Below are 22,024 nucleotides of genomic sequence, written 5' to 3'. Positions count from 1 at the left end.
ATGTTTTTTTCAAGGCCGATAACGGTACAGATTATTAGTAAAGGAGGCCGATAACCGATATTTCAAGCCGATATTCACTTGCAGTAAAATAGAAAAAAAAAATCCTTTTAAACTATATTAACTCATTCATTCACAGCCATTTTCACAGAAGCAATCCCGTTCGCTCCCGGCTGTTTTACTGGATTTTGACTGATTTTGCAAGGCCCACAGAATATTGTATATTATTGCTATAAAAGCAGGGAACCTATCAAAAGATCAGGAAAGAAAAGTATGTTTCCATTTGTTTCCGTTTTGCAGCAATTAGCATTAGAAGAGAGCTAAGTTTCATCAGTTTTTATAAATCTATTTAAAATTGTAAGTAATTTAGCTTTTTTCTACATGGCCCTGGTTGATCTCCTTTGCTCTGCTGCCACCTGCTGGCCGTTTGTATAATAACTAGCATTTCTGCAACCGTTCTTTGCAGTTGAGAGGCTGCTTCAAAGCCTTTGTATGCTCTGGCATAAAAAAAAAAAACTAAACGTATAAATATGTCTTTGGGACACTTAAAACATAAAAAAAAAGAAACATATTTACACGTTGTTGGGAGCAAATGAGTTAACAGATTTGTGAGTTTCCGGGGTTGTTGTTATAATAATAGAAATTATTGATAATAATAAAAAATAATAATACATTTTTACATAATTTTTTTTATGTATTTATTTTAATTTATTAATTATAAAATAAAAATTAAAAGCAACTAAATAGATCCCTAAAGATTTCTACTGTAAATAAAGTTTTCTAAAATTTCAACAATTTTTTTTTTTTTTAAATAAAGTGTAGGGAGTAGTTACTATTTTTTTATAGTGGAAATTTAGATCCATAAATGAAAATATTTTTTCTTTTATTTATTTATTTATTTATTTATTTATTTATTTTAAATAAACAAATAAATAAAATAACTATATTGACTATTTGTTTTTAAAAAAAAAATAAAAATTGCAGCGTTTCCAGTAGGGGTGGGAGAATCAATACAATGACGGTAGATATCGATATATTGTGTCCAGTTGTGCAGTGTTATGTTATAAATGTTTATGCACTTTTTGTCTCACTTTACAGTGTTTACAGTTAAAAGGCTCAGAGGCAGTGAGGCATTATGCAGAACTTTGTACATTGTACAAAGTTTTGGCATTGAATAAATGCATAATTAGACATTTTACTTTTTATGGGCTTTTTCAGTCATATTGTGATATGTTGCTAAATTTGTTTTGACAATATATCAAAAATCGTAGATATCGTGTATTGTGATATTATCAATATCTTGAGCCAAATATCGTCACAGTATCGAATAGTGGTTTACCCATATCGTCCCACCCCTAGTTTCCAGGGTCATTAGCATGTGTTAAGCTAAATTTAAAAAAAATAAATACAAACTAGAGCTGCGAGCAGCTATAAAGGGCCCTAGCAGCCCGGGCCACGTTGGGGTACTTGCACGTTGGGGTACTGGCACGTTGGGGTACTGGCACATTGGAAGCCGAATTTATTTGAAAATAGCATAATAAACCTTAACATGTGGAATATTTTTTTTGCCAGGTGTGATGAGTGTGTCAAGCTCAAAGGGTTTTGGTGATTAAGATCTGCAAAAAATCAGCGTCCTTTTTTATTTTTAGGCAATGATTTGCCCTGATTGGTATTTTTTATAAAAGTATATATCTACACATTATCGCTCGTACGCATTGCACAATGTTGCTTTTATTGTCCATAGAGGCTATTAAAAATAAATATAACAAAATAAAAAAGTACATATGTTAGGATCGGTCTAATGCCAGTGAACATTTTGAGTGATGGGAAGTAAAAGAATATTCATAAATGACTTAGTTATCACACTTACAATGACTTTACAAATTTTGTACAAAATACCGTAAGTGGGGATTATTTGGGCCCGAGCAGCGACCGCTGCGAGGTCCCTATTGTTTTTGTAAAAATTCTTCTTCTTCTTCTTCTTTCGTCTTTCTTCTTCTTCTTTCTTCTTCTTCTTTCTTCTTTCTTCTTCTTTTTCTTTTCTTCCTTCTTCTTTTTCTTGACTTCCTTCTTTCTTCTTCTTCCTTCTTTTTCTTCTTCTTCCTTCTTTTTCTTTTTCTTCCTTCTTTTTCTTTATTCTTCTTTCTTTCTTCTTCCTCCTTCTTCTTCTTCTTCTTCTTCTTCTTCTTTCTTCTTCCTTCTTCCTTCTTTCTTCTTCTTCCTTCTTCTTTTTCTTGACTTCCTTCTTCTTCTTCCTTCTTCTTTTTATTTTTCTTCCTTCTTTTTCTTTCTTCTTCTTTCTTTCTTCTTCTTCCTTCTTCTTCTTCTTCCTTCTTTCTTCTTCCTTCTTTTTCTTTTTCTTCCTCCTTCTTCTTCTTCTTTCTTCTTTCTTCTTCCTTCTTTCTTCCTTCTTCCTTCTTCTTCTTCTTCTTCTTTCTTCTTCCTTCTTCTTCCTTCTTTTTCTTTTTCTTCCTCCTTCTTCTTCCTTCTTCCTTCTTCCTTCCTTCTTCCTTCTTCCTTCTTCCTTCTTCTTCTTCTTCTTCTTCTTCTTCTTCTTCTTCTTCTTCAACGATCGCATTTTTTGAGGGCCTAAACATTTACGAAAACTCACCGAAATGTGCACACTCTTCGGGCCAGGCGAAAAATATGATATTCTGATGTTGTCATAACAATGAGACTCTATAGCGCCCCCTAGCATAAAAAAAATAAAAACCAATCCCGGCACATTTGACCTAGAGCTCCGAAAATTGGCAGGCACGTGTAGCACCCCGGGACGCACAAAAAGTCAATTGGGACCATGTAGCAAAAATGTGCAGGAAGTGAGTTATGAATTTTTGAATGTCCAATTTTGGCCCATTTTTGCACATTCACTGTGGTCATACTTTTCCGCCGTTTGCAAACAGTTTTAATCCGATTGACTTCAATCTTGGCATGTATCATCTCAACACCTGAGACAACAACTGGGCAAAATATCTTGACTTTTCGGAATACTATATGACGGGGGCGGGGCATCAAATATTGCCTTTAAAATTTCATTTGTCCAGAAAGACAAAATGCTTAACTCCCATGTTCAAGCTCCAAAAAATCTCAAACTTCTCATGCAACTTAATAGTCACGGCCTGAAAACATCTATACAATAAAATTCAGTTATACACATAGCGCCACCTAGTGGTGACAATAAATGTCATACTTTACGTTTTTAGCTACTGTGCCGAGCTCGTTGAAGGGATCCAGTTGAAAATTTTGTCAGAAACACCTTAACATGTTGATCATGGCCCACACCGAATATTGTAAATTTTCGCCGAAGGGCGTGGCCTATACAGTGCCGCAAAGTATGATAATTTTTCGTGAGAATAAAAGCTGCTTTAACTTGACCCAGATGGTCCAATCTTCTCAAAATTTCACACATTTGATGAGAGTCCAGCCCTTAAGACATCTACGAACTTATATTTCATCGTACTGATAGCGCCACCTATTGGCAATTTTTTTTCTTAAGATTTTTCTTCAATGTTTTCTCCAACCACGTTAACTACCTCATATTTGCTCAGATGAGGGTTTCGGCCTTCATGATGTCACAACATGAAGTTTGTGAGTTTTCGCGAATCGCTGTGGGTTTTTGATAGCCTTTATGGACATGAAAAGCAATATCGTATGCTTAATAACTCCCAGGTACACGCTCCAAAAAATCCCATATTTGAAATGTATATTTATAGTCAAGGCCTGAAGGTATCTCTATGACAAAATTCACTTGTAAATGCAGCGCCACATAGTCCTTGAGGCAAAAAAATAAAATAAAAAATGCCTCGCTTACGGTATTTTTACAAAAATTGTAACTCATTGTAAGTGTGATAACTAAGTCATTTATAAATATTCTTTTTCTTTCCACCAGTCAATATGTTCACTGGCATCAGACCGATCCAAACATATGTACTTTTTTATTTAGTTTCATTTTTTTTTTATTGCCTCTATGGACAATAAAAGCAACATTGTGCAATGAGTACAAGCGATGATGTGTATATGTAGTTTTGCAAAAAATACCAATCAGGGCAACTCATTGCCTGAAAATTAAAAAAAGACGCTGATTTTTGCAGATCTTAACAATCACAAAAACCCATTGAGCTTGACACACATCACACCTGGAAAAAAAAAAATCCACATAATGGTTTATCATGCCATTTTCAAAGAAATTCTGCTTCCAATGTGCCAGTACCCCAACGTGGCCCGGGCTGCGAGGGCCCTTTATAGCTGCTCGCAGCTCGAGTTTTTTTTCGTTTTTTTAATGCCTCAAGGACTAGGTGGCGCTGTATTTATAACTGAATTTTGTCATAGAGATACCTTCAAGCCTTGACTATAAATATACATGTCAAGTTTTGGATTTTTTGGAGCATGTGCCGGGGAGTTATTAAGCATATCCTTCATTCACGATATGGCTTTTAATGTCCATAGCGGCTATCAAAAATAAATAAAAGTAAATAAAAAACTACATACGTTTGGATAGGTCTGATGGCAGTGAACATTTTGAGTGGTGGAAAGTAAAAGAATATTCATAAATGACTTAGTTATCACACTTCGAATGAGTTTACAATTTTTGTAAAAATACCCTGTTTTTTTTTTTTTTGTTTTTTTTTTTTTTGTTTTTTTTTTTTTTCTGCCTCAAGGGCTAGGTGGTGCTGCATATATAACTGAATGTTGTCATAGAGATACCTTCAGGCCTTGACTATAAACATACATGTCAAGTTTGGGATTTTTTTGAGCATGTACCGTGGAGTTCAGCACATCCTTTTTCATTGCCAAACACAAATTTTGATACCCCGCCCTCATCATATAATATTTCGAAAAGTCAAGATTTTTCCCCCTGTCGTTGGCTCAGGTCTTGACATGGTCCAGGTCAAGTCTGAAGTCAGTCGGATGAAACGTGTAGGAGAAGTGGGCAAAAGTATGCCCCCTGTAAATGTGCAAAAATCGTCAAAAATGGGACATTCAAAAATTCGTAGCTCACTTCCTGTTCATTTTAGAATATGGGTCCAAGAGACTTTTTTTTTTTTTTTTTTTTTTTTTTTTTTTTTTTTTTTTTTTTTTTTTTGTTGTAGGTCTTGGGCTCCTTCATACACCTAAAAATATTCGTAGATCTTGCTTAAACGTACAACCGGGGCTGCTTCGTTAAAAATTTCTAGGGGGCGCTATTGAGTCATTTTTGGAAAAATAGCACATTCCACGATAAAATATTGCTCTATTTGCCAGGCCAGATGTGTGTGCCAAGTTTCATGTGTTTCTGTGCCAGTTTCATACCTCAAAATTGGCGTTGTTTTCTTGGCAAACAGCGCTTAGCCACGCCCACAGCTATTCACGAAAACTCACAAACTTCGTGTTGTGACATCATGTAGGCCGAAACCCTCATCTGAGCAAATATGAGGTAGGTCCAGCGGTAGTTGCTCGGGCCTTAATTAAAAAGCAAGTAAATAGTTCCTGAAAGATTTCTATAGTAAATAAAGTTTTATCAAATTTCAACAGAATTTTTTTTATTAAATTTTATTTTAAATAAAAAGTTTAGGGAGTTATTTTATTGTAAATTTATTTAGTTTATTTTTTTTTGTAAAATGGAAATTTAAATTGACCTTAAATGAAAAGTTCCCTGCATCTCACTGAGTGACAAATGCACACAAATGTAGCTCATGTGGGTTTTTTGTTAGGGTTTGTAAACCGTTTCAAAAGATCTCCGCAGTGAAAAATGGTCTGAATATATTCCAAATGTGTTTACGACAAGTCAAAACTGACTGTCCACAAATCACAATTCCTGAAGAAAACCCCCCAATTCGCTATATGTTCACAAATATTCACTGCTCAGTGAGATTACCAGCTTTATAGTCCTTCAGATTCCAAAAATGGCCGATGCCGGCCACCGATAATCAACCTGGCCGTTCTCATCGCGCGTCCTGTATTGAAAAAAGAAAAATCTTCCTGACCCTTTTGTCAACAATTACTTGAGCCTAAATCTTCTTGTGGAGTTCAACTAACCTGATGTGTGCTGTCGATGTAGTGGGAAGCCATGTCCTCCTTTTAAGATAGTCATCCTGGATGAAGCTGACTCCATGACTGCACCAGCTCAGGCTGCGCTCCGAAGGACGATGGAAAAGGAGTCCCGCACCACACGTTTTTGTCTCATTTGTAACTACATCAGCAGGTGAGCACGCGTCTTGTCGCTGCCAAACAAAACCAAAACCATTTTTATCACTATTTTGGGAACCATATATGTCTGTGTCTTCTCTAGGATCATTGAGCCTTTAACTTCCAGATGTTCCAAGTTTCGTTTTAAACCCCTTGCTGACCAGGTACAAGAGGAGCGACTGCTAGAGATCTGTGAGAAGGAGAAACTCAAATACACAAAAGAGGTAATAGTTAGTAGTAACGCAAGAATAAGCAACCTGTAATGAATATAAAACTTGAACAAAGCAGTAATAATGTCTACTTTCACTCATGAAAAGAGAAATTAAATGAGACAACGGTGTATAACTGCACTTGAGCTTCTTCGATTTTTTTTAACTCATTTGCTCCCAATCACATAAATACGTTTTTTTTTGTTTTTTTTTTTTAATGTTTTAAGTGTCCCAAAGATGTATTTATACGTTTGTTTGTTGGTTTTTTTTTGTTTTGTTTTTTTATGCTCGAGCATACAGAAGGCTTTGATGCAGCCTCTCAACTGTAAAGAACGGTTGCAGAAATGGTAGTTATTAAACAAACGACTTCTGTGAAAATGGCTGAGAGCGAATGAGTTAAATATGACTTTTTTTTTTCTTTTTTTTTTTTCTTTTTTTTTTTTCTTTTTTTTTTTTTTCTTTTTTTTTTTTTATATAAATATGACTTGTGTTTGGAGACTATTTGTCACTCTTACAGTTTCTTTTCCCAACGAGCACCGGCAGCTGCGGAGCCACGTCATGTTCACTCATACTCACGGAGAGTATATAATAAATATAAATAATTTAATTAATAATGAATTAAGTAATTAATAATTTCATTTCAGTGTTGGACATGTTGCCTGAAAAAGTAATTAGTTTTAGTTACAAATTACTTCTTACAAAAACAAGTCAGTGCGCAATGCAGTTACTGCCTTGTAAAAGTAATTAGTTACTCAGCAAAGTAACTAAAGTAACGGATATTTTTGTACTTTCTGAGTCACTGACATTTAACCAGTGATTCATATTGGCTGGAAGCATGCACGCGTGCACACACAGCATGCGCCTTAAGGCGGGCACTCGGTTGGTCCATATGCTCTTTGTAGCTGGGAAGTCATTGTTTGCCACGCCATGCAGTCATGACACCATGTGTGTTTGGCGCCATCTTAAGGTTAAACATGAGGATAAACACAATTTGGCTGTTTGTCCTTGCATTACACGAGAAGTTGGCTGCTATGTCACTTGTGTACAGAAAATATAGAGAAAATTCCAGTAGCTTTAATCGGTTTAGATGCAGAAAAAGCATTTGATAGGGTCAAGACTGTGAATTTCTGTACTTTGGATAAAATGTGGATTTGATGCCAAATCAATTCAATGCGTTAAGTCTTTATATTACAAACCCACAGCAAGAATAAAAGTCACTGGCTCTGTATTTGGAAAATACACATTGGAAAGAGGAACCAGACACTTGGGCACTTCCAATGTCACTCACACTTGGTGGATGGATGGTGCAAATGTTTGGTGGTGGTCGGAGGGGCTGTAGGTGCACACTGGCAGCCATGCTTGTCAGTATGCCCCAGGCCAGCTCTGACTATGTATGTAGTTTACCACCACGAGAGTGAATGCGTGAGTACATGAAGAATGTATCCCCTGTGAAGCGTCTTTGTCAAAAGAACGCGAGATAAATCTGATGCCTAAATTATTATTGTTAGGGCCCGACCAGCGACCGCTGCGAGGTCCCTTGTTTTTGTAAGAATTCTTCTTCTTCTTCTTCTTCTTCTTCTTCTTCTTCTTCTTCTTCTTCTTCTTCTTCTTCTTCTTCTTCTTCTTCTTCTTCTTCTTCTTCTTCTTCTTCTTCTTCTTCTTCTTCTCCTTCTTCTTCTCCTTCTTCTTCTCCTTCTTCTCCTTCTTCTTCTTCTTCTCCTTCTTCTTCTTCTCCTTCTTCTTCTTCTCCTTCTTCTTCTTCTTGTCCTTCTTCTTCTTCTCCTTCTTCTTCTTCTTCTCCTTCTTCTTCTTCTTGTCCTTCTCCTTGTTCTTGTCCTTCTCCTTGTTCTTCTTCTTCTTCTTGTCCTTCTTCTTCTTCTTCTTCTTGTCCTTCTTCTTCTTCTTCTTCTTGTCCTTCTTCTTCTTCTTCTTCTTGTCCTTCTTCTTCTTCTTCTCCTTCTTCTTCTTCTTCTCCTTCTTCTTCTTCTTCTCCTTCTTCTTCTCCTTGTCCTTCTTCTTCTTCTTGTCCTTCTTCTCCTCCTCCTCCTCCTTTATTCTCCACAAACGATCGCATTTTTGCGAACCTAAACATTTCCGAAAACTCACCAAACTTTGCTCACTCTTCAGGCCTAGCGAAAAATTTGATATCATGGCATCATAACAACGCGACTCTATAGCGCCCCCTAACGTAGAAAAATAAAAACCAATTCCGGCCCGTTTGACCTAGAGCTACGAAAATTGGCAGGCACGTGTAGCACCCCAAGACGCACAAAAAAAAAAAAGTCAGTGGAAGCCATTTCCTAAAATGTACGGGGAAGTGAGCTATGAATTTTTGAATGTCCAATTTTAGCACGTTCACTGTGATCGTACTTTTTCCCCTTTGCAAACATTTTTCATCCGATTGACTTCAAACTTGGCATGTATCATCTCAAGACCTGTGACAACAACTGGGCAAAAAATCTTGACTTTTAGAAATACTATATGACGGGGGCGGGGCATCAAACATTGCCTTTAAAATTTAATTTGTCCAGAAAGAGCAAATGCTTATTAACTCCCATGTGCAAGCTCCAAAAAACTCAAACTTCTCATGCAACTTAAGTCACGGCCTGAAAACATCTATAATATAAAATTCAGTTATACATATAGCGCCACCTAGTGGTGACAATAAATGTCATACTTTACGTGTTTAGCTACTGTGCCGAGCTCGTTGAAGGGATCCAGTTGAAAATTGGTCAGAAAAGCCTTAAGATGTTGATCATGCCCCACACCGAATATTGTAACTTTTCGTTAAAGGGCGTGGCCGCTACCGTGCCGGAAAGTCTGATCATGTTTTGTGCCAATAAAAGCTGCATTAACTTGACCCAGATGATCCTATCTTCTCAAAATTTCACACATTTGATGAGAGTCCAGCCTTTAAGACATCTACGAACTTACATTTCATCTTACTGATAGCGCCACCTAGTGGTGGTTTTTTTCTTACAATTTTTCTTCGTTTTTCTCCAACCACGTTAACTGGACCTACCTCATATTTTCTCAGAAGAGGATTTCAACCTTCATGATGTCACAACACGAAGTTTGTGAGTTTTCGTGAATCGCTGTGGGCGTGGCTAAGCGCTGTTTGCCAAGAAAACAACGGCAATTTTGAGGGCCTAAACTGGCACAGAAACACATGAAACTTGGCACACACATCTGGCCTGGCAAAATGAGCAATATTTTGTCATGGATTGTGCTATTTTTACTAAAATGACTTAATTGCTCCCCTTAGAACATTTTAATTAAGCAGCCCCGGTTGTACGTTTAAGCAAGATCTATGGAAATTTTTAGGTGTAAGAGGCCCAAGACCTACAAAAAAGGCTCTTGGACCCATATGCTAAAATGAACAAGAAGTGAGCTACGAATTTTTGAATGTCCCATTTTTGATGATTTTTGCTCATTTACAACAGGGGCCATACTTTTGCCCACTTCTCCTACACGTTTCATCCGACTGACTTCAGACTTGACTTGGACCATGTCAAGACCTGAGCCATCGACAGGGGAAAAAATCTTGACTTTTCGGAATACTATATGATGAGGGTGGGGCATCAAATTTTGTGTTTCGCAATGAAAAAGGATACGCTTAATAACTCCCCGGTACATGCTCCAAAAAATCCCAAACTTGACATGTATGTTTATAGTCGAGGCCTGACGGTATCTCTATGACAACATTCAGTTATATATGCAGCGCCACCTAGCCCTTGAGGCAGAAAAAAAAAAATACCCACATACTGTATTTTGTACAAAATTTGTAAACTCATTGTAAGTGTGATAACTAAGTCATTTATAAATATTCTTTTACGTTCCACCACTCAATATGTTAACTGGCATCCGACCGATCCAAGCATATGTACTTTTTCTTACTTTGTTTTAATTATTTTTGATAGCTTCTTTGGACAATAAAAGCAACATTGTGCAATGAGTACAATGAGCGATGATGTGTGTGTATATATACTTTAGCAAAAAATACCAATCAGGGCAACTCACTGCCTAAAAATAAAAAAGGATGCTGATTTTTGCAAATCTTAACATTCACCAAAACCCGTTGAGCTTGACACACTCATCACACCTGGCAAAAAAATATTCCACGAGTAAAGGTTTATTATGCCATTTTCAAAGAAATTCTTCTTCCAATGTGCCAGTACCCCAACGTGGCCCGGGCTGCGAGGGCCCTTTATAGCTGCTCGCAGCTCTAGTTATTATTATAATAATTATTTTTATTATTATTATTATTATTAGGCAGGGTTGTTGCCTGAGCCCCACACTGTTTACTCTATACCAGGGGCCGGGAACCTTTTTGGCTTAGAGAGCCATGAACACAACATATTTTTAAATGTAATTCCGTGAGAGCCATACAATATGTTTAAAACTAAAAGTACAAGTAGTGTGTGCATTTTATTTCATTTCAACACTTTTAAAATACAATAAGTCTCTGAATTATTTTTAATAACATTGTTATGCTGTTGCTAATCAATGCTGAGTATTTCTTACCATTAATGCGACTTCTGGTGCTGCATGGTTTTGCTGATGGCTTTATAGTCTGGTTGATACTTGGTGAGGTTAAGCTTCATGCAGGCATTGAGACTTCCATCCGTTAAACGTGATCGTATGTTTGTCTTGATGTTCTTTAGATGTCAGAAAGACTGCTCAAATGTATATGTAGAGCCAAACATTGTCAGTACAGCAGTACTGACACTGCAGTGTGTGGTATGTGACGGGAAGCTCGTTACAAGTTTTGACAATCAGCTGGTCTGCGGATTGAAGTTTTTTCATTTCTGCTCACCAATTCTACTTGCTGTCGTACGATACTCCTCGTCTTTTTTTCTTCTCAAAAGGGTTTCTTAAATTAGCCGACAACGTGACGCGATTAAAATGAGGGAAGTTTACTTCCCGATCTCACGCACATGCGCACATCAGCCGCTATTTTAGGCAGCGAAGGCCGAATTTGTCGGCTGCATGACGTCACTTCCGGCACGGACTTATATATGAATGGATTGTCAGTGTTGCGTGTTGGTAGTGCATTGACTGAAACTCCATTCATGCGTAAGTCTGTGCGTGTTGTCGAGTCGCGCCGGGAGTGACGTCAATGTAGCTGACAAATTTGACAAAATGAGTCTAACGAAACTTTTTTATTTTTTTATTTTTTATTTATTTTTATTTTTTTTATAATTAAAGATTTGTCTGCGAGCCAGATGCAGCCGTCAAAAGAGCCACATCTGGCTCGCGAGCCATAGGTTCCCTACCCCTGCTCTATACATTGAGCACTTGGCTGAGATGATAATGATATGGACGATATGCAGTGACGTGCAGTGAGCTCTAGGCTTGGGTAGGCAGGCAGTCATAAATTGAAACATACGCACCAATTATAAATGTGTGTGTCGGCAGGCGAGTGTACAACATATCCTAGGATAACCCTATTTTAATCGGGGGGGGACACTTAGGCCTAACTAATATACTTAATAATGATTTACTCCAGTTTTACAGTTTATTCCAAGATGCTATCCATTCAAACTAGTTTAATGCATGTCTCCTTTGTATTGTTAGAAACAAAAATTACAGTCAAACCTCGGTTTTCGAACATAATCCATTCCAGAAGGCTGTTCCAAAAGCGATTGATCGAAATCCGAAAAAAATTTTCCCATTATAATTAATGTAAATAATTTTAATCCGTTCCAAGTTCAAAAAAACTTTTTCCAAGTTTTTTTTTGTTTTTTACTATTTTACACCATAAACTGCACTGTATACTGTTTACCATAAATAGAAAAGGGTAGAAATAGGCACTGTTTTATTTTAGTAGAAGATATCCTATCTAAAATGATGAGGAAAAAAACAAAACAAAATGAACTTGCTTTCTTTGAACCCATGATTAGGGGCTAATACACGATGCAAAATTAAAAAAATTAAAAGTCAGATTTGCGTAAAAAACAATGAACAGGTCTGCTCCGAACGAACTTTGAGCACGAATGTGCTACGGAGGAAGCATCCTGGGCATTCGAGTTAGCTCGGCTCCCAAGTGAGTCGCGTTCAGGTACACTCTGCTTTTTCTCCCGAGTGAGTCGCGTTCAGGTACGCTCGGCTTTTTCTCCCGAGTGAGTCGCGTTCAGGTCCGCTCGGCTTTTTTAAGTTTGGTCGAGAGCCGTTTTTTTTTTTTTTTTTTTTTTTTTTTTTTTTTGGACGAGTTCTGAGACATAAAATTCTCACATTTTCTGGTCGAAATCCGATTTGGTCGAGAACAGAAGCGTTTGACTGTACTTGACAAAAAGGATTATGACAGACACAATGTTTTAAGCGCATTTTTTGATCCGCAATTTGGGATGAGTGAGTTTCGTGCCCTTCGCCTCCTGTGAGGCAGCTCATCACAATGATGTACGCAAATGTGGGTCTGCCCGAGGCGATAAACACGGTGCTGTGCACTCCGCCTCCCATTTACCGCACAACGAAAACTGGACAATTTCATTCATTAATAAAAACCCGTCCGGACGCCCGGAAAGGATGTAATAAAATGGACATCTGCCTGTAAAACAGTCTAATTCCTTGCAAAATCAAGCTAGCAATAGCAATGTCAAACATCATGTAAAGTGAAACCATCCACAAAGCCAGTATTTCCTTTTGTAGCATTCTTTGTGAAAAGTATGAATAATTCTCTACCCCTTTGCTGAAGATCCGGTAGCTAAGGTGTTGGTCTCCCATCCTTCAAAAGATGACGTTTTTCCTCAAAAGAAAGGCTTGAAAATAGTTTTATATTTTCCAGAGTGGCGTCATCTTGCCGGCGTACTGTGCACTAAGTGTTTTTTGAATTCACAAATGCACTGTGCGAACGTATGCTCGCATAGGAATAATACAGCTACGTAAAAAGGCTGCGTAGCAATCTGCGTAAAGAACTTTTCTACTGGGAAACTGACTACGCATGCGCCAACACACATCGCTACTCAGAAAGGGCTGCTGGAGGCATCGGAGGCGTGTGCCTTCAGCAGGAGAATTTTGCAGCATTTTATTCCCCCCCCCCCCCCCCCACCCCACCCGAGAGCTCAGAATTGTTCATTTGGTAGTCTTACCGATTCAACATCTTATCATCATTGCTTTTTTTTTTTAAACGTGTATGTGTGCGTGCAAATACGTGTAAATTTATGCTCATTAATTCACCTAAAACCTCCCATAAAAAAACAACCATAAAAATCCCATCACCCTTCACTTTAACCAGATACTTATTAAGAGTCTCTCCAGAGTCGTGAGGTTCAAACGGTCAGGAGACCAGAGAAAAGGTCAGAAAAGATAAAAAGAAAAGAAAGATAAATCAAAGTGAAATCCAGCACCGACCAAACATTTCCTGCCTTCGCCATGGTTAAAAAAAATCAAAGTCTTACGCCAACCCCAGAAGCCTCTAAATTCCAACAAATTAAAGAGATCTCAAGAGACCAGAGGAAAAACTAAAGAGAGGAAAGAGGGAAGGATCGATGAGGCAGAGTGAGATCCACAGAAACCAGTACATCCAGTCCATCAAAGTGAAATCCAGCACCAACCAAACACCTCCTGCGTGGTAACAAAACCAGAGTCTTACGCCAACCCCAGAAACCTCTAAATTCCAACAAATTGTGGAGATCTCAAGTGACCAGAGGAAAAACTAAAAAGAGGAAGGAGGGAAGGATAGATAAAGCAAAGTGAGATCCACAGACACCAGCACCCACTGATTCAAAAAGCAGTGGGAGGCAGAGGCGAATTCTGTTTGAATTTCAGTAGATGCTGGTGTGATGGATCGGGCATGTATAAGGACCGCCACCAAAGAAAGGAGCCGTCAACCGCGGCCCAGCAAAGCGAGCTCACTGGAGTGCCAAAAAGCACAAGGTGTGCAATACTCAGGGACATGGCCAAGGTAAGGAAGGCTGAAAAACGACCACCACTGAACAAGACACACAAGATAAAACGTCAAGACTGGGCCAAGAAATATCATAAGACTGATTTTTCTAAGGTTTTATGGACTGATGAAATGAGAGTGAGACTTGATGGGTCAGATGGATGGGCCCGTGGCTGGATCAGTAAAGGGCAGAGAGCTTCACTACGACTCGATGCCAGCAAGGTGGAGGTGGAATACTGGTCTGGGCTGGTATCATCAAAGATGAGCTTGTTGGACCTTTTCGGGTTGAGAATGGCATCAAGCTCAACTCCCAGTCCTACTGCCAGTTTCTGGAAGACGCCTTCTTCAAGCAGTGGTACAGGAAGAAGTCAGCATCATTCAAGAAAAAGATTATTTTCAGGCAGGACAATGCTCCATCACATGCATCCAAGTACTCCACTGCGTGACTGGCCAAAAAAGGTCGAAAAGAAGAAAAAATAATGACATGGCCTCCTTGTTCACCTGATCTCAGCCCCATAGAGAATCTGTGGTCCCTCATTAAATGTGATATCGACAGGGAGGGAAAACGGTACACCTCTCTGAACAGTGTCTGGGAGGCTGTGGTTGCTGCTGCACGCAAAGTTGATCGTGAACAGATCAAGACACTGACGGAATCTATGGATGGCAGGCTTTTGAGTGTCCTTGCAAAGAAAGGTGGTCTCTAATTTGTTTTTGTTTTGTTTTTGAATGCCAGAAATTTATATTGGTACATTTTGAGTTGTTATATTGGTTTCCCTGGTGAAAATAAATAAGTGAAATGGGTATACATTTGTTTTTTGTTAAGTTGCCTAATAATTATGCACAGTCATAGTCACCTGCACACACACATATCCTCCTAAGATACTGAAACTAAAAAATTTCCTAAAATATTCAGCTTTGACATTTATGAGTTGTTTGTGTTCATTGAGAACATAGTTGTTGTTCAATAATAACATTAATCTTCAAAAATACAACTTGCATAATAATTCTGCACTCCCTGTAGTGAAGTGAGTAAGAGGAGCGACCAGCTCCTCCTACCCGGCGGGTGTAGGAGGCGCGCCCGCCCCCCAGCACCCTTTTTTTAGCAATAGTAAGGGCTATAAGTGTAGATTGAGATTGTTTACATGGTAGATCAGTTATTGTTAAGTCACCTCGTAAATCTTGGAGATAAACGAAGCCTACAGTTTAATGTATCAGAGAGCTTTTCCAAGACTTTAGTCCAAAAATACAGCACGGGAGTACATGACCATAAAGCATAAAGATAAGTGTCGGCAGTGTTTTGTGAGCACTGGAGACAAATGTCAGAGAGTCCCATTTTTTTCATCATGTATCGCGTAATATATGTTCTATTAAGTATCTTATATTGGATAAGTTGCAAATTTGTATGTTTTGTCATTATAAATACATTTTCACAGATTTGGGTCCAAAAGTCTGGTTCCGGAACTATAGACAAGTTTTTTTTCCCGTTTTAAAGTAGGTAAATACATTTTATCTGTGTTTAAAAGTAGCTTATATATTTTTGATAGTTTTTTTGTTGTTGTTGGAGAAAGCTTCATAATATCTTTAGCTAAGACAGGCAGTTGGAGCGTATCCTGAAGTGTTGGGATTTGTTTCTTAACCATATTTTTAACTTGCAGATAATGTAAGAAATATCCGTTTTTTTTATTTCATATTTTTGGACCAAGTTTGTATACGATATAAACTTATTATCTGAGAAAAGATGATAAAGGTGTGTAATTCCTTTCTGCGCCCATATACCTAAATGGAACGACTGATTATTATGTTGAAAGTCGGGGTTATGCCAAATGGGAGAAAGCCTACAGGGCACCAATTGGGAGTTTGTCATTTCTAATGCTTTCCACCATGTTGCAGCATTTTTGCCTGCAGGCCAGAAGAAGTCGTGATGTAGTGATTGGAACATAATTCACCCACGGAACGTTGGGACGAAGGAGGAGTTGGATGGGATGAAAGGATAAAAGAACAAAATGTTGGTAGGTCTGTGAGCCTCATGCAGAGTGAGTTGTTGTTGCTGTTCAACGCTGAGAAGCTGATGTCAATAAATCGCCGGTCTTTGGCTCCGGACTTCAACACTCTGCCTCCAACTCCCGTCACTGCTCGCTACATTGGTGACCCCGACATCCGCCTCGTTGACGTTTCCGAGGCTGAGAATTTGATCGAATTGAGCGACATGGCAAACTCCGCTGGTCTCAAGTTACCGGAGTTTTGGGAGTCGGCCGCGGCGACGTGGTTTGTACAAGCTGAAGCTCAGTTTGCCATCCGGGGAATTACGGACGATTCCACGCGCTACTACCACGTCGTGTCCGCGCTCGGGAGCTCCACGGCGGCCAGAGCCGTGAGTTTTATCACCTCTCCCCCGGAGAGATATGTACGCGGGGCTCAAAGCGTACATCCTTAAGACCTTCGAGCTGTCACGACCGGAAAGGGCTCGCCGCCTTTTCGCTATCCAGGGCCTGGGGGACAGTAAGCCGTCAGAGCTAATGGAAAAAATGCTGAACCTGCTTGGCGCAGAGGAGACGAACTTTTTGTTTTTTGAACTGTTTCTGCGCCACATGCCTCCTCATGTCCAGACAGCGCTAGCGAACACTACCATCTCCGAGCCACGTGCTCTGGCGGAGGAAGCTGACCGTTTTTTCCTGGCCACCCAGCGTTACAACCATGAGGTCTTGGCCTCTGCACGCGCCTTCCCATTCCCGGTGACCGCAACTGCACCTCATACGCTGCCGTGGATGGCCGATCAGCCCCTGGCTTATGCTATTTTCACGCACGTTTTGGAACCAAGGCGAAGAGGTGCCCCTTGCTCCTTTGTTGCGTCGGGAAACGGCAACGCCTCCACTCAGTTGCAGCTGTGAGTGGGGGCGCAGAGTGCCGGCTGCTGTTTGTCATGGACACCCTCTCCAGACTCAAATTCCTTTGTGACTCCGGCGCCCGCAGAAGCGTGTTGCCTGCCTCGGCTGAAGATGCTGCCGGGGGCACTCACGGCCCGCACCTGTCAGCGGCCAACGATGCACCGATCCGGACCTATGGCACGAAGACAGTGGATGTATGTTTTGGGGAGCGCCGGTTCACTTGGGACTTTGTCACTGCGGACATTTCTTTTCCCCTTCTTGGCGCGGACTTTTTGTGGGCCCACGGTCTACTGGTGGATGTCAAAAATGGCCGCCTGTTGGACGCTGTGATGTTTTCCACTGTTGCTTGTGGGTGTGATGTGGAGACGTTTGAGGGCCTCGCCAGCCCGCTCTCAGATGACGACGTGTTCACGCGGCTTCTTGGAGAATTCCCCAGCCTGACCACGCCTACATCTGCAGCCACTTCTACCAAGCATGGGGTCGAGCACCACATTGAGACCGTAGGCCCGCCGGTTCACGCTAAGGCCCGACGCCTCAACCCTGATAGATTGGCCACAGCTAAGTCCGAATTCGCTAACATTGAACGCCTTGGCATAATTCGTCGTTCGGACAGCCCGTGGGCCTCGCCTCTCCACATGGTTCCGAAGTCGGACGGCGGCTGGCGACCGTGTGGAGACTATCGCTGCCTCAATGATGCCACGACGCACGATCGCTATCCGGTTCCGCACATACAGGACTTCTCTGCCCACCTGGCAGGTGCAAAGGTGTTTTCCAAGGTGGACTTGGTACGGGGCTATCACCAAGTTCCGGTACACCCCGCCGATGTGCCTAAGACTCCTGTGATAACACCTTTCGGACTGTTCGAGTTTCTCAGGATGCCATTCGGCCTTAAAAACGCGGCCCAGTCTTTTCAGCGTCTCATGGACTCTGTTCTCCGGGACATGCCGTTCCTCTTCGTCTACTTGGATGACATCCTAGTGGCCAGCCCCTCCATCGGAGAACACCTTTCACACCTGCGGCAGCTTTTCTCCAAGCTCAGCCAGGCTGGACTGATTATTAACCGAGCTAAATGTGTCTGGGGTGCCCTCCATCCAATTCCTCGGCCACCTCATCAACGAGGACGGCGCCACCCCGCTCCCGGCAAAAGTGGAAGCTGTTGCCGCTTTTCCTCGACCCCGGACGGCCCAGGGTCTCCGGGAGTTCCTCGGGATGGTGACTTTTTACCACAGGTTCATCCGCCACGCTGCCCATGTGATGCACCCGCTTTACGACGCACTTAAGGGTGTGGCTCCTAACCGTGCAGTCGACTGGACCGATGTGAGAGTCAAGGCTTTTGAAGAGACGAAAGCTGCGCTGTCCCGAGCGGCCTTGTTGGCCCACCCGCGCCCGGATGCCCCTATCACCCTCACTACGCATCCGATTTTGCCGTTGGGGCCGTTTTGGAGCAGCGCGTCGAAGGTGCGTGGCAGCCGCTCGCCTTTTTCAGCCGCCGGTTAGTCCCTCGGGAGCGCAAGTACAGCACGTTCGACAGGGAGCTCCTTGCTGTCTGGCTGGCGATCCGCCACTTCCGCCTCATCCTGGAGGGCCGTGAGTTCACGGTCTTCGTCGATCACAAGCCCCTCACCTTCTCCATGTCGAAGTTGTCCGCGCGACAACAGCGCCAGCTATCGTTCATATCTGAATACACCACGGACATCCGACATATCGCTGGCAAGGACAACGTGGTCGCGGATTGTCTGTCCAGGGCAGCCGTCAACACGGTACAGCTGGGCCTCGACTTTTCCCGGATGGCGGCCGACCAGGCTTCCGACCGTGACACCCAGTCGCTTCGGGGCTCCGACACCAGGTTGCAAGTTAAAACGGCTCATGGTGACCTGGCCGGACCCTTGGACGGGCCCCGCGACCCCCGCCGCGGCGGCCCCCCTGGGCTGCGCCTTGTGGACCGTGTGGGGTCCCTTCCAGTTGTTCCTGCATCCCCGCCAGTTGGTGCGCGGGACTGTTCTAGTGTTTCTGCTGTGTCCCTCCCGCCCTCGCTCCCTGGGTCCTGTACCCGCAGGGGTCGGGCAGTTTTGCCGCCCCGTCATCCGGAGTTTGATTGTGGGTGAATTCTGGGGGGGCTTGTGTAGTGATTGGAACATAATTCACCCACGGAACGTTGGGACGAAGGAGGAGTTGGATGGGATGAAAGGATGAAAGGATAAAAGAACAAAATGTTGGTAGGTCTGTGAGCCTCATGCAGAGTGAGTTGTTGTTGCTGTTAAACGCTGAGAAGCTGATGTCAATAAATCGCCGGTCTTTGGCTCCGGACTTCAACACTCTGCCTCCAACTCCCGTCACTGCTCGCTACAGTGAGTCCTTTTTATGAAAATCGCCAGATGTTGTCACTTTCAAATCTATATAGTAGTGTAGGCTATGTGAAATGCAAAAATAATTTATATCATTATAAGTAGCCAATTCATTTTCGTTTCATTTCAGCCTTGGTCAGGCAGTGCCTACCTTGCCTGCCCTGAACGCACGTCACTGACTATATGCACAAAGCACTTTCGCATTTGCCTTTATGAACGCACCCAACCTTATTGTGTGGGGAGACTTCAGGCTGGAGCGCACTGTTGATGTGATGTAAAACTCTAATCCTAAATCCTTAACTCACTCAAAAAGAACAGGTAATTTACGTTTAATTAATTAATAATTGCTGAATTGCACCCAATTGATATGATGCTGTTATGTTTTGAGCCCTACACGCATGCATGCAATTGCGTACATGCATTTAATCAATGTTTGCAAATGACATTCAGATAATAAAATGTGTTAATGTCAAAATATTCCGGTATTTTGTATTTATTTCATATTACGCAAATACGCAAGTAATTTAGCTGATTAATCGTGATTAATCAAAATTAAAGTGTGATTAATCAGATTAAAATTTTTAATCGTTTGATACCACTAGTTATTATATAAGAATAATTTATTCTTACATTAACATGATAGAATAGGGAGTAGGACTAGATATATTATTGCACTTGTTCCTACTCCTTTTGAACATGTAAATTATGATGTTGATGAATTATTTTTTTCTTCAAATTTGTATTTTAACTTCAGCTTACATTTTGTAATGTGTTAATGTGTTGAATAAACCAACAACAACTCTCTGGTCTGTAGCCTCCTCTTCGGCGAAGTCCTCCTCTTCGCCGACGGGATCCGACGATCTCTGCCTCGTCAATATTTTGAAGCAGAAGTAATGCCTCTACTTTTTAGTTTTTGTTTCATGTCAGCCCATGGTGACGTGCTGAAAAGCGGTTGCTATGGAAATCTGACAGCGTGGTCAGCGGTGCAAGAATAATGACTCATAAATTAGGGCTCAACAATGCGAGCATTTTTCAAGTGCGTGCTGTTCGAAAAAAAAATCCCACTCGCACGGCGTGAGGGCATTAATGCTTCCTCTGCAGTATGCTTAAAAAGTACGTTGGAAAGTCGCCGTGTCCTCCGCGTTTTTTTTCCCCAGATGTTAGCGTCTCCATGAGACTTTTTCGGGGCCGAGCGGTTCTATTGTAACCGCTGTTGAGAACATTTTCAGCAGTGGTTCTGCAGCACCGGTGGTCGGGGGACTAGCGGGGCCGTGTCGTCACCTGTCATCTGATAAGCAATGCAGCAAGCGACGCCGTGGTACACGCCCATTTCCTTGTTTTATGCAAGAGAGGCAAAGGTGCCCGCCGGTCTTCGCCAAAGTAATAAAAATACAGTATATACAATAAATATGTTTTACAACGCTGAACTATTTACAATTTAAAAGGTACTTATGAATGGATTTGTAATGTTTTGGTTTTTTAAAAAAACATCGCAAGTACACAACGCTCGCTGGTCTTGTGTTCCCATTCACTTGAATTGAGAGCTCGAGCGGCAGAGCTCTCATTTCAGAAAAAGCTTTGTGAGCCGGTCGTGAATCGCAATATTTCATCCATGGTGGTCCATATTAAATTGTAAATATGGTTCAATAATGGCGTGACTTGCCACTCGTGAAATGTTATTGCAGACCCGCACGCACTGGGGATTGCAAGCTTGGCTTGGACAGTTCAAATGATCCCACCCCCTTCCAGACGCGCGCCTACTGTAATGGAAAAGCAACGGAGGCGGGTGTGGTGTGGTTGCGTGCCGTGCGGGGCTAATGGAAAAACGGGAGCGAATTAAAAATAAAAAATGGAGCGGTCTATTGCTGATTAATTTCTAAAACAAAATAAGAATGAGGAGAATCATGGTGGTACAGAACGATACAGATGAAAAGGGCAGAGGAACATCGGCTAAGGAGCAGATGAAGAAAAAAAAAACTACTGACTTACTGAGCTAAACAAAATAATGTTCACATGAGTTACGTTATAGGAAATTGACTTGTTTTGATAGCCACTGCTGTTGTAGGCAAATCTCGTGTTCCAATAAAATATTTTGCAAATATATGGAGTTGCATATGCAAGGTTACGCTGTACCTCCACAAAAAAGGGTGCGACCAAATCCTTTGCTGTGCGACCAACTAAAAATCTTCCTGGTACCAGTGCAACCATTGGAAAGGTTAGTGTAGAGCCCTATGTATGATTGGATAAATTCTGTAGGAGGAGTTTGTTAAAATAAGACCCCTATAAAACGGCCAAAAAATGGCAACAAGTTCCATTGTAAATCAAAATGGCTGACTTAGGTTTAGCATATGGCTCATAGATGTTTTTTTGGAGCTTGAGGGCTGTTACATATGTCTTCAAATTTTGGCAGGTAAAACGTACAACCGGGATCGCTTCATTAAGTAAGAATTTTGAAACGCAAAATTTGATGCCCTGCCTCTAGCGGACGGACTTCCTGTTAGGAAGTGCCGCCGCCGTCATATAGTATATCAAAAACTT

At 41.3% G+C, this 22,024-nt stretch overlaps 1 protein-coding gene across 4 annotated transcripts in view; it reads left to right on the top strand.

Moving 5' to 3' along the window:
* rfc4 (replication factor C (activator 1) 4) overlaps positions 1-22,024 on the top strand; it is a 152,363-nt gene that overhangs the window by 81,004 nt on the left and 49,335 nt on the right. For all 4 annotated transcript variants that reach the window (XM_077535475.1, XM_077535472.1, XM_077535473.1 and 1 more), the window contains 2 exons: positions 6,035-6,178; positions 6,266-6,386. In XM_077535475.1, coding sequence (XP_077391601.1) covers positions 6,035-6,178; positions 6,266-6,386 — 265 coding nt within the window. The remainder of the gene's footprint in view (positions 1-6,034; positions 6,179-6,265; positions 6,387-22,024) is intronic.

This window comes from Festucalex cinctus, chromosome 10 (genome assembly GCF_051991245.1).
Source record: "Festucalex cinctus isolate MCC-2025b chromosome 10, RoL_Fcin_1.0, whole genome shotgun sequence".
In the NCBI taxonomy this organism is placed as follows: Eukaryota; Metazoa; Chordata; class Actinopteri; order Syngnathiformes; family Syngnathidae; genus Festucalex; species Festucalex cinctus.
This window is presented reverse-complemented; position numbering and strand designations above follow the sequence as displayed.